We start from the raw sequence: 16,154 nt of genomic DNA on the forward strand, positions 1-16,154 counted from the left end.
TTCCAGTAAATTAAGTAAGGGTAAAGACAGCATCACTCAATGTAAACATGATACAGAGCTTTAGCAATAAGATACAGTACATCTGACAGTCCTTGTACGTCCTTCAATTCCTTCAAATGTGGTTCAAACTGTTCAATCAGTTGGACTCACTGACGAGTGTCACCTTGACAGAATTTCTTTAAATCAGGTTCAAATGTTCACTTGGGTTTAAAATGAACTGATTAGATGTTGATGGTTGAAGGTGAAGGTCACGGTGGCCTCACAAAACATGTTATTGCTGATATCTTCAAATCTGCCTTTAGCAAATTTCTTCAAATTTTGACCAGTTGTCACTACGACTCACTGATGAACCAATTACATCTCAGAGCTGAAAGGTCACGATGACCTCAGATGAGTCTGGAAAAAATGTTACTTACTGAAACTGTACTGGTGACAGTAATTCCAGTTTTTCATTTGCTGTCTTTCTCTTTGTTTTCCAGGCTTCCGTGATTTTAGACAAACTGACTTCGAGTACCACAGTGAGTTACTCAAAAAACACCTCACAACACGAATAGATTAATTGGTTTAGGCCTCGACTCCGATACTCCGTTCTCCTCTCTGCACAGATGACCGCTCCTGGTCAGCTACAGAAGCTCGGCTCCCTCATCGTGGGAATGAAGACAGAGACCTTGTTGACCCTCACCTCCGACATGCTGCTGTCTTCCCTGCCCGAGATGGCCCAGCACACCCCAGGCCTCAGCCCGCCGGTGGCCACTTCTATCTCCACCAAACTATGGGTACAACCAGGAGTGGGGAGACGCATTCATATTAACTTCAAGGATTAAGTTTACAAAATAGGTTTAATGATGATAGTTACAGAAAAATAAAAAGAGTTGAATAGCATCTAAGAAAAATTATTATATCATTAAGAATATCTTATCACTTATTCCAACCACTGGGTTTAATTCAAATGAGACTATAAACGTTTCACTTAGTTTTGGTAGATTTTCTATATTATCATGAAGTTTTTATTCAAAAGCCTAAAGAGTTATAATTTATTGTTATCTTATGTTATCTTATGTGTTCTCGTACTTCTAACAAGGGGTTTCCAGAGGTCGTCACGTGGTTGGATGATGTGGAGCCTTTGCTCTACTGCACGCCTCTGCTCAGTGTCCTGCCCAGGACTCGTCTGCTTGTGAACAACATCGCCAATATAACCACGAATCCCTTTAACACACAGCAGGTAACACATCACAACAACAAGGAAATGCCATGTTGTTGTTTTTGTCCGTTATGGCGTTCTGCCTCTAAATATTAAAGGTTCATAAGTAAAAAATTTAGAAATAGATTTGAAGACATGCTGATATATTTAATGCAGACATATAAGTGTGTTATATTTATCTATAGAACTCACTTACATTTAGCATGTTTACAAAAAAGAAAAAGCTTATATATACAGATAAATACATAAAGCTAAATACATGCAAATATTTGTCCCCATTAGCCATAAAATATCTGTTTCACAAACATTTGCTTTCAGTGTTTAAACAGACGAAAGCCTCCAGCCTTGACTGTTACCTTCTGTCATGGTCTCTTTGTTCTTCCTCTGCTTGTCATGAGTAAGTGTTTATGACAGTATCTTGATTAGCAGCTTAATTATTTAGTGGAGAAGCAAAAGCAAAGACGTCATCACCACCGACACTGTGAATGGACCTGCCTGTGAAGACAAACAACACAGCCAAAAACTGTCCTAATATCAGATTGCCCTTGGCTCACAAAGTGCACAAAATGTCATGTTACAACAACTAGGTAACACAACATGTGTCTGTTATCTCCTCCAGGCTAAAGCTATTTTCAGAGAGGCACTTGATACTAAACCAAACCTAATCTACCAACACTTTCTGTAAGTAACTTCATTCCTGTGATTAATGTGATAATTTCTCTGCTGATGATTTCCTTTTCTCCGTCTCTATTAATTGTGTTGGTGGTTTGTATTATATGTGAGCAGGAGTCTGGGAACATTGGGTCAAGGTGTGAGCTGTCAAGTCCTAAAGAAACTTTTTTTGGCCGACTCTTCACCTGATGCGGTGACAAGAATCCTCCTCTTCCTCAGGCAGCAGCCTGGTCCTCTGCACACCTCACTGGTGAGCTCACTACAAATTATTTGACTTTTAAAGTTTTTTCTTTGACAGACGTGGCCAAAAGTGTTGTTTTCCCCACACTTTCTTGAAATAGGATCATTTATATAGAATATAATTCAACAACAATCCTCTTAAATGGCCTGGCCTTTTTAACTCAGGAGATCTATATCCACTCTATATCTATATCTTTATCTATATCTATATCTACATAGCTACTGTATATCTTTATCTATAACTACGTCTTCATCTCAATACAAGTCTATGTCTATACATGCACCCATATATATATATTTCTATATCTACATCTACGTCTATGTCTACGTAGACACATATATCTATATGTATGTATATCTATGTCTATGTCCACAGCTATATTTACATCTGTTGTTTTGTGTTATTGTTCTCCTGGAAAGAAAAAGTGTGTGATAGACGAGCTGTATCAGCTGGAGTTCTTCTCTGAGCTGCTCAAAGACCTCGGAGCTGAGATTGCCCTGTCTATGCCGTGAGTCACAAGTTTGCATCAATCCTTTTTTTTTTACTGTTAATGTTTTCACATAACATTTAAAATGATCTTCAAAATGATTGCAGGGAAAAGGTCAACTCGTTAGGAAGAATTATATGTCACATGTGACATATGCGAAAAGTCACCACATGTCAGGGTTAGGAAAGGTACGAGAAGCCCATCAATCAAGTTTGATGATATTAAAAGATGAAAGTTTCTTTAGTGCTGAGGTTTGAGTGATCAGCTCCACTCTCAAGCTCATCTTTGTTGGCCCACAATAAAATCAGGCAAGAAATTCTATCAACAATTTGATCAAATCCTCCTCGCACTGTAAGAAGTCATTGTCCAGAGACAAGCCCTGACCAAACGCAGTTTATCAATATGAATAGATTTATTGACAATGTAATTTCTTTAACATTTAGTTCCTGTGTGTTTGTATGGTGACTTGCAGCATGAGCACCATCAACAAGTTTTCTACATCTGAGATGAACGCTCTGAGGCAGCTGGTCATTCAGGACCCTCGTCACTTTCTCATGCTGCCGAGAAAAAAACAGGAACTGCTGGTGGACAAAATGGGGCAGAGGATGGTCAGTACACTGTGAATACTCTTATATTTAAAAAAACTAAGAGGCCAAAAGACCACAGGAAGATTAAAGCTTTTAAGTTTGAATACAGGAAGATTTATAAATGTGAATTGTTTCTCCACAGAGCATGTACACAGGAGTGTTCACTGAGGAGGAGTTTCGTTCACTGGGCGTCATGGCACCGTTTATAGTGGATGAGGTTTTCATCCATGTGGACCGCGGCTTCTTCATCGACAATCTGGATCTCCTCCTGGGACTCTGCTACAGCACGAGCAAGATGGACCTGGTGGCTCGGATCCTGCAAGAACCTGCTGTCTTTGGGTAGAGAACTTACAAATGAATTTCTTCTACAACACATCAATTGTGGGTGATGTTTTTTTGTGAAGTCAGGTTTGTGTATTTTATATTTTGCTAAGATGATAACTGAGTTATTGCATTTCCAAGTTTTTTGGGGAGAAAATACAACTAGGTTCACTTAACGTTGGTCATTTTAGAGTTTACAGTTCACAGTTGAGGGGGAAAGATGATGAATATCTACATTATATGGCAGAGATTTAATCTGATGAAAAGCAGGAAACTGAGGAAAGATGATGAAGCGCTCTCTTGTTTCCTCTCAGCCCAGTGAAGAACTGGAACCAGACAACTCTCAGTCAGGTGGACCGGTTCCTGTTCTTCCTGCCTGAGAGCAGTGTGCAGGACATTTCCATGGTGAGTTGACTGATGTATTTTACGTCATAATTACTCCTCAGGAATTAGAATTAGAAAACCTACTCCTCATATGTCACATCTCCAGTCAGTGTCTCTACATGTTTGTGTGTTGTTGTTGTCTGTGTTCCCTCAGGCGTTGATGACTCTGGGACATGTAGAGAAGCTGTTCATGATGCAGCGTCGGTGGGAAGACGGGCCTGTGGGAAGTCGTTGTTTGAACAAGAACGAGAGGATGGCATTTTTTGTCAAGCAGCAGTTTGTCCTTCAGTTTTTCCTGGGCTTCCTCAGTATAAATCCTCTGTCACGTGAGCATCACAGTTGATCCTAAAATCTCTCAAATTGCTACCAAAGAGTTGTTCATGATCTGTTAAAGCACTGGTTGACGGTCAAACAGTTGACTTCCGATTGAGGTGGTTGTTACTTTCACTCTATAATAGCTTGTTCTGTTTGAAATGTATAATTCGCCAAGTGTGCAAGAGTGAATACGAGTTTTTAACAAGCTCCACCAATTTTTTTTGTCATTTTCTCTGTGTGAAGCAGTGAATGTTCATTCTGGATTTTTCTAATTACTAATTTTCCTTATAAATAATTCACTGCATGTTAACAATCAGGTAAAACAGTTCTGTTTTAATAAAGTTTATCAAATTTATACATAAAATGAAACATTTTTAGTTTGCTCATAGAAGTTGTTGATCTTATATAATGTGTTACATATAGTCATATGTCAGCAGCCTCCTCTGATCAGATGTTTGTGTCTGTTACCAGCGACTCCAGTCGTTCCGACCTGTGAGATTCTGCGCTCCATCACTCCGGCTGCCTGGCCCGCCAGCAGCCTGACTAGCATGTCTTCATCTGCCTTCTCCAACTGTCTGGAGCTGATGGGTCACGACCCGTTCCTCTCATCCTACCAACACAAGCAGCTGCTCCAGAAGGTCAAACAGGTGAGAGTCATTTGACGTCTTCTTAATCTCCTTCTCAGATGTGTTTCATTCACAGTGTGTCTGCTCTGTCTTTGCCGGGTCCTTCTGGAATAACACGCGTGTGCCTGTAGATGTACGGCCCCGTCTCGTCCTTCTCCCCGTCTGTGATCTCTCAGCTGGGTGGTTTAGCATTAGAGCTGACGGTAGATGAGCTGAGCAGACTCCGACTGATTGAGCAGAGGAGCATCGCTGCTCTGGGTGCTGTCAGTGGCTGGAGCAACAGACAGGTACCTGCTTTGAGACATGATATAACTCATCATACTGCTCTTATCAAACATTTTTATAACAACAGTCAATATACGGAGACACTTACGCTTCCCCTTTGAGGAGGCATCATGTCGTCCATCTTCATTTACAGTCTTTGATTCAAATGACTGTCTGTTGTAAACAACCACAGTAAAAGTGGGATGATCGTACAAAAATGGATGTTCCACAACAAAACGACAGAGTAAAATTTTCTGTTCATTCTATTTAGACCAATGTCACTAAATAAACATTAAAAACACCTCACACACTAAACTAGAGCTTTTTCAATGACCCCAAAGTTTTGTCAGATTTTCTCAAACACTTTTTCAGGGCTGTTGTGTTAGACTGTATTATATTCAGCTGATCCTTATAAGATGGAACCTGTGGTAAAAGCCTGGATGTCTGGGTCACAACTCTTTTTCCTTCCTCCCAGTTGGCTGCTCTCTTTACCACCGTGTTGAACTCCACCAAACGGACTCCCAGTCAGCTGGACTCCAGCACGCTGGTGGCCATGGGACACATCGTGTGTGGAGCTAAAGACACACAGATCAAATATTTCAATGCTGTTGAGTTCAGGTGAGCAAATAAAAACTAAAACACTACAGAAAATGCTTGGTTCCACCTTTTCTTTTAAATCCTGATGTTTGAATTCCCTCTCTCCTCGGGCTTTGTCTCCCCCTGCTGGCTGCAGTAAAGCGGTGCTCTTTCTGGGTCAGTTGAAGCTCTCCTGCTCAGAGGAGCAGCTCAACGCTCTGGTGGGGCTGCTCACACACAGTCTTGCTTTTGGACTCATCAGTTCGTGGGAAACTGACGTCTTCATTGAGATCGGAGTTCTGGCAGGTTTGGTTCCTTCACTGTCTTCGCCTCGTGAAGTGTGGGCTCACAACCTGAAATTCAAATAACCAAATGTTCAGTGAATTACATTACATTATGTAGCAGCCGATTGTCAAACAGATAAACGTATCAAATCAAACTTCGAATTATACTAATCAAAGGGCCACTGTTGCACCATGGGTTGTGGTGTACGCGGATGGGAAAAACATAGTGTCCAAACAGATGTCCAGTTTCTGCGAAAAGCGTGGTTTATTTAACCAAACAGCGAGCAAACAAAGAACAAAGAAAATTCCTGTGCCTCTCCCGCTCCGGTAAAAAACCATTTGCCCACCCAGGTGCATGCTGGTCCCTTACCGACAGCCTACCTATATAACTTCAGGTGCCCCCCTACCGTGCCCAAATGAAACAAAACACAAATAATAAACAAGAAACACCTAAAGTAAACAAATAATAAACTAGAATACTAATAGAAATCTAATCATAATGAAATCAAGCAAATTGACTGAGAATAACCAAAAAACTAAATACTCACTAAACAAAATAATAAACTAAACAGCACTAAGTACTACAACTAAATAAATAGCTCCAACATTCCGGCCCCTAATTGTGCACTAAATCACAATTACTTTAATTTATCAAAGGAGCTATTCCCTCCACCCAATCTATGACTAGACAGTTCATGCATTAGCTTCAGTTCACTTTCTTCTTTATGATGTACCTGAAACAACAAAAGAGAGATATAGAGAAAAAGAGGGAGGGGGAGAGAGAGAAAGTCCATGGTGTCACATTCCTGCTTCCAACAGCAGGCAGAGCTTCGTCACAGGCCTCTCCAGAATGCTGGTCCTGGTCCGAAGGCGCACAGAGCGTACCAGGCCCTTTGCATCTGCTCTCACATCCAAGATTCTCCCCATCAGCCAAGATCGATGGGGAGATGGGGCTGCAGCGTCTGCAATGAGGACGATGTCTCCAGGAACGAGATTTCTCCTTGGTCTTGTCCATTTCTGTCTCTCTTGCATCATTGGTAAGTATTCAGCAATCCATCTCTTCCAAAACAGTTCTGCCATGTATTGTATTTGCTTCCACCTTTTCCTGATGTACAAATCATTGCGGTCAAACAGTCCTGGTGGCATGATTGGCTTCCCCTTTAACATCAGAATGTGGTTAGGTGTGAGTGCCTCCAGGTCGTCCGGGTCATCAGAGACTTTAGTGATGGGTCTGTCATTCAATATGGCCTCAGCCTCACAAAAAACAGTTTGGAGCCCTTCATCATCGAGAATTTGCTGTTTGAGAACTGAAGTCAGAACACTTTTCACAGAGCGAATCAGGCGCTCCCAAACACCACCATGATGGGAAGCTGCTGGTGTGTTAAAGCTCCATTTTATGCCATCCTGGACCAACGCTCTCTGAATTTTGCCATGATTTAAACCAGCCAGACTTTCCTTCAGCTCCCGGTTAGCTCCAACAAAGTTTGTGCCGTTATCAGACCTGATGGTGGAGATTGGGCCTCGTCTACAGATGAACCTCCGGACAGCATTTATACAGGAATCTGTATCCAACATATGTGCCACCTCCAAATGCACAGCACGGCTAGTCAGACAGGTGAAAAGCACTCCATACCTTTTAAGAAGACTTCTGCCTCTTTTAACCTCAATGGGCCCGAAATAGTCAACTCCAACATCTGTGAAAGGGGCTCTATCAGGCACCACTCTTTCCTCAGGCAAGTCCGCCATCTTCTGTTCAAGGAGTTTCCCTCTGTTGCGTCTGCAAACAACACAGTCAGATATAACTTTCCTTGCAGCAGAGTTTGCATTGATGATCCAGTACCTCTGCCGCAGCCTGGACAGCATGTAATTTCTTCCTGCATGTCCCAGTTGATGATGAATATGACGCAGAATCAGTACGGATACATGCAAATCTTTGGACAAAATGACTGGATGTTTGGACTCTGTTGGTAATGCTGATTTATCCAGCCGACCACCTACTCTGAGGATTCCATTATCCATCACCGGATCCAGTCTGTACAGAGGACTCCCTTTTGCAACAATTTTACAACCATTCTTCAATGAGGAAATTTCAGCTTTAAATTTGTGTTCTTGTACATACTGAATGACTGACTGTTCTGCTTTTTCCAGATCTTCAGGAGTCAAGATTTGTCCTTTGAGTGTGGCTTTAAAGCTCTGAATTTTCCTTTTCACTTCCTGCTCTTTTGGCTCCAGCTTGTCCTGGCTGAGATATTTAGAGGCACACAGCTCCTTTCTCTTCTGTCCCAATAACACAAGAGTTCTCTTGACCTTCAGCAACCAGGCAACAGACCTTTTTAGTCTCGTCCAGGATGAAAAGTAACAGAGCAGGCGATCTGTGGCACTTTCAGAATCCACAACAACAGAATTTACAGTCAACTCCCTTTTGACCTCTGGGTCATCTGCAGGAATAACATGAAGATCAGCATCCAATTTAGGCCAAACCTCCTTTGGCCCACAGAGAAACTTCGGCCCATTTATCCATCTCCTGCCTGTCAGGAAATTATCTGCCGTCATTCCTCTTGATGCATCATCTGCTGGATTCTCCTTAGAACAAACATATCTCCACTGATCAGTATCTGATGCTCCTCTGATGAAGGAGACTCTGTTTGCCACGAAAGTTTGAAATCGTCTGGTTTCATTACAGATGTATTTAAGAACAGTTGTGCTGTCGGTCCAGAAAACTGATTTTTCCAGCTTAAGTTGCAACTCCTTCTGAAGCATCTTGTCAACTCGAACTGCAAGAACTGCTGCTGTGAGTTCCAGTCGAGGAATTGTTGTCTGCTTGAGTGGAGCAACTCTGGCCTTTCCCAACAGAAATGAAACCTGAACGCTGTCATCCTTTTCCAGTCTCAAATAGGACACTGTTCCATATCCAACTTGGCTGGCGTCAGAGAAGTGGTGAAGCTGTGCAGTGGCAGGGTCTCCAAAGTCTCTGGGTTTCATACAGCGATCCACATTGAATTCAGCCACCTTCTGAAGATCCTCCAACCACTCAAACCACTTCTTGGAGAGAGAATGGGGGATAGCTTCATCCCACCCCAAGCTTCTCCTACAAAGCTCCTGTAACAACAGCTTGGCTGGAATGGTGAGTGGGGACAAAAAACCTAAGGGGTCATAAAGTGAGCTGACCACTGACAAAATACCTCTTCTTGTCTGTGGCTGTTCTTGCACTGAGGTTCTAAACTTGAATTTGTCAGTTTCAATGCACCACTGTAGCCCCAAAGCTCGATCCATCGGAAGCTGGTCCACATCCAAATCCAGCTCCATCACTTCCTTTGCTCTGCAGTCTTCAGCAATTGACAGCAGCACTGTTCGGCTGTTGCTGATCCATTTGGAAAGATTAAATCCTCCTTTGTGACAAAGCGCAGTCACATCCTTGACCACTTGCACTGCCACCTCCTCTGAGGCCACTGATTTCAAGCAATCATCGACATAAAAATTACACTTTACTGTATTGACCACTTCATGGGGGAAATGTTCGGCATTGTCATCTGCTGTTCTCCTCAATGCATAATTTGCACAGCTTGGTGACGACACAGCTCCAAACAAATGAACTTTCATGCGATGTTCCACTGGAGCCTGTGAAACGTCTCCCCCAGGCCACCAGAAAAAGCGGAGAAAGTTGATGTGCTTTTCAGAAACATGAACTTGGTGATACATTGCTTGGATGTCGGCCATTACTGCAACGGGCTCTTGTCTAAATCGAACAAGGACTCCAACTAGAGAGTTGGTAAAGTCAGGGCCCTGTAAAAGCTGACAGTTCAGTGACGTCCCTTTGTATGCTGCTCCACAGTCAAAAACAACTCGCAGCTTGCCTTTTCTGGGATGATAAACCCCGTGATGAGGGATATACCATACATTTCCATCACTCTGTTTAAGTTGATCAGAAGGCACCACTTCAGCATATCCTTGAGCCACCATGTTGTTTAAAAATGTGATGTACTCTCCTTTAAATTGACCATTCTTGGCAAACTTTCTTTTCAGGCTCTGGAGGCGCTGTTCTGCAACATGACGATTATTTGGCATGAGAGGGTTTTCCTGCCTGAAGGGTAAGTCAATGCAGTAATGGCTTCCAATTAACTTTGTGGTGTTATTCATAACATTCATAAACTTGACATCCTCTCTGGACATTTCAATCTGTTCATCTGATGACCTCTCATTAAAATCATGGTTAAACTGTTTAACCAGCATTTCTTGAAGATGTTCAACAGAGATCCGGTTGGATGTTACAACAGAGCAGTCACTTTTATTCTTGTTGCTCCCACCACGAAGTGGACCATTAATGACCCAACCGACCCTGGTTCTGACAGCATAAGGTCCTTCATCCTGGCTGTTTATGAGCTCCCAAGGCTCCATCACTTTTGGTGCATCAGTTCCAATGAGCAGATCAACACCTTCCTCAATGTCATGAAGTTGAACAGCCTTGAGATACGACCACTGATCAACGTCCTCTTGTCGTGGAATATTGAGTGATGAGACAGGCATGTTCTTTTGTGTTAAAACATCAGGTAACTCAATAAAGTCATTCATATTCAGACCAGACACTTCCAGACCTGACAACACATGAGCATTTACTATCTTCTTTTGACCCATTGTTCTTAACAGAATACTTGTCCTTTTACCTCTCACATTCAATTTTCTTGCCAAGTTCTCCGTACAAAATGTTCCTGAGCTCCCAGGATCCAAGAAAGCATACGTCTGCACAGTTTTGTTGCTCCTCTGACTCTTGACTTTGACTGCAACAATAGAAAAAATGGAGGCATCTTCCTGACCGGCCCCAATATGGCCACAGGTCTGAAACACTGCAGGTGAAACATTTGAAGAGCTCACAGACTGTTGATCAGAGGGTGTGGCTTTATCCTGACGCTCTATATGAAGGACACTTGGGTGCTTTTGGTGACACACGTTGCAATCCAAACGACTCCTGCAGTATTTGCTAGTGTGGCCTTTTTTCAGGCAACCAAAACAGATTCCTTTTTCTTTAATGAAATTAATCTTGTCCCTGTGTACTGTCATCTTGAACTGTGAGCATTGGTCCATTGAATGATTAACTTGTGAACAGAACAGGCAGTTGAGAGTGGAGGACTTGATCTTGTTTCCTGTATGTTGAGTTATGACTCCATCCTTTACTGTTGTGACGTTAGTAGCAAAGCTGCTTCCCTTTTTCCTTTGTTTGAAGTGACTAACAGTGGAAGCTTTGGAGTTGGTGAGCTGTGGGTCTTGAATGTTGCCAAAAACTGGATCTGAAGCAATTTTGACTTGTCTTTCAATGAAACCAACAAGATCAGCGAACATTGCTCTGTTACCTCTTCGTTCTTGCAGATCACAAGCAACATTTCTCCATCTTTCCCTTAACTTGTAAGGAAGTTTCACAATGATGCTCCTCATGTTAGATGGTAAGTCCAGCTCTTTCATGTTCAGCAGTTGCTCTGTTAAGTTTGAACATCCACGTAGAAACAAAGAGAATGATTGCAACCCTTTAATGTCCTCACTTTTTACAGGTGTCCAGGTAAGTATTTTTTCCATGTATGCAGCTGCAATTTTGTGTTCATTTCCAAAGTGCTCCGCAAGAAGACTCTTGGCTCGGTGGTATCCCTGCTCTGAAGGCAAGTGCTGACAACTGTGCACCAGGTCTTTTGGCTGCCCCCTGGTGTACTGTTCAAGAAAGTGCAAACAGTCACTCCAATTGTCTGTTTTCTCCTCCACTCCATTTTCAAAAGCTCTGATGAAAGACCTGTATTGGAGTGGGTCTCCATCAAAAACAGGGATATTCCTAGATGGGAGGTTAGAGCACAGATTTTGTTGGACAAGCAACGCAGCAATGTCATTTTGTCTTTGCATAATGTTCACAATGTCATTTTGATGGTTGTCAGTCAGAGCAGTTTGATGGTGAGCATGTCCCATTTGAGTTCCATTTACAGTTTGCATCACATGAACTGGAGCTTCAACTTTTAATGTCATTTCATCCATTTGTTTTTGTTTAGGCTTAACCACTGGTGGTTGGAGTTCAGGAGCAGACAAACCAAGAGCATGATCTTTTTTTTTTATTTTATCAGGCACAAAGGTGTTGGCATGGGGATTTAATTCACTCGCACCGTGAGAGTTGTTCCTTTCAAAATAAGAGTTCATGCCGTTTGAATGTTTTGAGCCACACTGTGAACGGATTTCCAAGACTTGAAGCTTTGCCTTTGTTGCTGCCAGTTCCGTTTCAAGCTCAAATTGTTCCTTTTCTCTCCTCAGTTTTTCCTGTTGCGCTTCTATTTGATGTTTCCTTTTTTGCGCAGCGATGCGCTCCACAAGCGCTGCCTTATCGGCCTCAGCTTTGATACGTGCAGATGATATTGATGAACTCCGTGATAGTCGGGAGTGTGATCTTAGCGAACTTGATTTTATACTTGCAACATTGGAGGCACTATCTTCAGGATGTATTCCATCAGCAACACATTGATTGTCAGGATCGTCTTTATTTGTTTCAACATATGGATGACCCGCCTCAAAGAGCCAGCCTTTTACGTTGTCAGTGAAATCACAAAACATTGTCATTTTTTCCAAGAAGTATTTGCTTTGCCTTTCAACTTCATCTTTGGGCAAAGGTAGACTCATAAAAGATGTATGGGTTTCATTTGCGTCTTGGTAACATTGCATGAACACAGCAAGCTCATTCTTTACTGAATCAACGTTTTGTATTGATGCCATCAACGCACTCATATGTTCCATGCATCTTTTAGCTTGTTTGCATTTTGCACTCCTTTTTTCCTGATACCTTATCACAATGTATTCCATTCCTTTAGAAGACATTTTAACAACTCTTTTTGATGACGGCTCTTCAGCCTCCGTTGCAGCAACATCAGACATTTTTCCGTTTCTTTTAATTGCTTTCTTTCCTTTTTTATTACACCAATGACAGTCCACAAGCGCACATAAGAGCAAGTTGCAACCACACGATGCTTATTGGTCCGCAGATCCTCTTCATCAAACAAACACACACTGCGGCCGGCTTTTTATGAATAAATGAATGCGCCGTGGCCGTGCGTAAAAGTAGACATGTAGCGATTCAACCATGCACTCATTGAACTCCATGTATTGTGAGATACTGTGTCAAACTCCACTCGTTTGGCCGTTTTCCATTACAGCTTTTTACAGTTATATCACATACCGGTTTCTTTGAGAAGGTTGAACGTCTTGTCGATCTGGGCCAGAAGCAGCATGCGCGCCGTGGCTGAGTCCAAAAGGTGATTAAACAATCTCTGCTTTCCATTCGTCCATAATGCGCACAATGCAACAAGTCCAGTGTTGAAGCTTATTTCCTTTGAGTCCAAGGGCAGGTTTTTTACTTATGTAGCAGCCGATTGTCAAACAGATAAACGTATCAAATCAAACTTCGAATTATACTAATCAAAGGGCCACTGTTGCACCATGGGTTGTGGTGTACGCGGATGGGAAAAACATAGTGTCCAAACAGATGTCCAGTTTCTGCGAAAAGCGTGGTTTATTTAACCAAACAGCGAGCAAACAAAGAACAAAGAAAATTCCTGTGCCTCTCCCGCTCCGGTAAAAAACCATTTGCCCACCCAGGTGCATGCTGGTCCCTTACCGACAGCCTACCTATATAACTTCAGGTGCCCCCCTACCGTGCCCAAATGAAACAAAACACAAATAATAAACAAGAAACACCTAAAGTAAACAAATAATAAACTAGAATACTAATAGAAATCTAATCATAATGAAATCAAGCAAATTGACTGAGAATAACCAAAAAACTAAATACTCACTAAACAAAATAATAAACTAAACAGCACTAAGTACTACAACTAAATAAATAGCTCCAACACATTACATTACATTACATTTCTTTAAAACATTTCCCACTTCTTGCAGCTGGTCTCGAAGACTTTGCCATGTCGGCGTTGGTGAAAGAGCAAATCGAAGGAATTACACCCATGGCTATCTCAATGATATCGCCTGTACGGTTCAGTGTAAGTCCACATTTATTAAAACAATATTCACAGTATGAGCACTTATTGGTTTTTCTTTTCTATAGTCCAAGTTATCCTGATCTATGTTAACGTTGGTTGAATAATCAAGTTTCAGCCAAGTTAAATTTAAAGGTCCAGTGTGTAAGATTTAGGTGAAAGGGATCGATTGGAAGTAAAATAATCCAAGTGATGTTTTCACCTGTATGTTTCATCTAAAATGTACAAATGGTTGTTTTCTTTACCCTATAATGGGCCCTTTATATTTATAAACTTTGAAAATGAAGAAATTAAATTATTTAGTTTTTTTAGACTTTAGAACAAGTCCTGATGTTAAAATCTGCCTGCCTGTCTGTTTTGTCATCTCCTCAAGGTGGCGTTAAACCACATCCAGATCAGCATGTTCTCCTATGAGCAGGCGGCTGCAGTGACTCCGGAGCAGTTCTCCGCTCTGTCAGGCGTTCAGCAGACGGCCCTCGCCATGGCGCTGACGCCCTGGGAGAACAGGCCTATCGACTTCAGAGGTAAAACACTGAAGCTTTTGAATTCTATACCAACTGGTCATGATCAGAGACTTAATACTTCTTTCAAAAGTAAAGCTCTGACCAAAATGTTGTCCCAACTCCATACTACAACTATACATGACAGTTTATTATAAACCAATATTCATAATATAGTGTTTTTATTTAGTTTTCAAGACATAAAATAGTTAATATTGGCTCAAAGGGAAATCATACAAGTTGCCCTGTGATAGATACTGAGTTGAGTCAATAAAATCTCAAAATGTATTTTTCTAAAGATGTAATAATAGATTTTTTGTTTTCAAGTCTGAGATGATCCTGGAGCTGTCTCACCATCTACAATTCGATTTATTTTTGCTCAGCTGTAAGTAGCTCATGTATTTTGTTTGTGTAGAAGCAGCATACTCAGAAATAAAAAATAAAGCCAATTCAGAATGTACACAGACATCTTTTAGCATATATGTTAATAGTGTGTAAAAAAAATATATTTTTAACATAGCAGATTATTCTGAAGTATGTTTGCTCTTTAAAAAGTTCATACACGAACCTTGGTTAGAGCAGTATAGTATGAAGTTTAGAACTTGGACATAAGCCTTTTTATAATAATTTACCTCACGATTACATATCTGTCTGATAGACTGAGTTAAAGTTGTGGAATTGTAAGACATTTATTTTGAAGCACTTCTTGAGAGTAATTGGGAAATTCAACATTACACATGATTCTATTAATAAAAAGAAACAAATTGTTTATATCATCTGAGTATTATTCTATTTATTGTGTGATTGAATGAAACATTTATACTGGAATGTCTTTGACAGTGTTTTTTTTTTCCAAATGAACTCAAAGTGGGGTCAATAAATGTATTTCAATGTGTTTTTTGTGATAATACACAAAGACAGATAATCCGCAGAGCTCCTATTTTGCACGGCCCTACATTTGTAATGGTTTCACTGTGTTCCTGTAGGGAAGTCACTGGGGCTGGCGCTGAGCCACAGTCCTCTGTGCCTCGTACTGGGACTGCTGATGCTGCTGATCGTCCTGCCCGACCCTGATCTGCCCTGGAACATGACCCCGCTCACCCCTGCTGGATCAGGAGACGCCTCTTCCCCCACATAACCAAGACGATCTCACTGATCTGTGCAAACCGTACCTCCTAGATAACAAGCAGCACTTCAGGATGTATAAATATAAAGTGTTCAGTGAGACTTTTTTGCAGTTGTCACTTTGAATTATCAACATTCATCACTAAACAAACCAAAGATATTGTTCAATTCAGAGAAGTAAGAGAAGAACTAAACATGTTCAGTGTATAAACAACACCTGTAGAATTCTTTACATTTCACTTTGCATTTCCTTTATTTATTACTTTATTTATATTTTGATGGACGTGTATGAACTCTGGTGTATATTTTTCAGGGATGTGATGCCATACACAGGAAAGAAATGGTATAGTTACTATACAGTTGTTTATTTACAGTTCAAAGTTGTGTTGCAAACCTACAAAGTTCTATATTTTTGTGAAAGGATATAATATTTTTATCAGAACTTTAATCTTTCCCACATTTATAATGGATGCTGTGATAATAGGTTCATAATGCTCCGTGAGACACCCTTGTCTTAGTACTTCAGTGTATTTGCTGTGAGTTGTGTATTGTTGTCCAC

The 16,154-nt window shown here is 41.2% G+C and overlaps 1 protein-coding gene across 1 annotated transcript; it reads left to right on the plus strand.

Moving 5' to 3' along the window:
- Positions 1–3,074: 3,074 nt before the first annotated feature.
- On the plus strand, positions 3,075–4,870 carry strc1 (stereocilin 1). The gene is made up of 5 exons (XM_053424092.1): positions 3,075–3,209; positions 3,331–3,527; positions 3,824–3,914; positions 4,048–4,219; positions 4,680–4,870. The coding sequence occupies exons 1-5, from the start codon at positions 3,075–3,077 to the stop codon at positions 4,868–4,870; spliced, it is 786 nt and encodes a 261-aa protein (XP_053280067.1).
- The last annotated feature ends 11,284 nt before the right edge of the window (positions 4,871–16,154 follow it).

Source organism: Pleuronectes platessa, chromosome 1 (assembly GCF_947347685.1).
Source record: "Pleuronectes platessa chromosome 1, fPlePla1.1, whole genome shotgun sequence".
Lineage (NCBI taxonomy): Eukaryota > Metazoa > Chordata > Actinopteri > Pleuronectiformes > Pleuronectidae > Pleuronectes > Pleuronectes platessa.

Coding starts and splice junctions, on each gene's coding strand:
- strc1 (XM_053424092.1), top strand. CDS start 3,075: ATGAGCACCATCAACAAGTTTTCTACATCTGAGATGAACGCTCTGAGG. Junction 3,210..3,330: donor ACAAAATGGGGCAGAGGATG/GTCAGTACACTG, acceptor GTTTCTCCACAG/AGCATGTACACAGGAGTGTT. Junction 4,220..4,679: donor CAGTATAAATCCTCTGTCAC/GTGAGCATCACA, acceptor GTCTGTTACCAG/CGACTCCAGTCGTTCCGACC.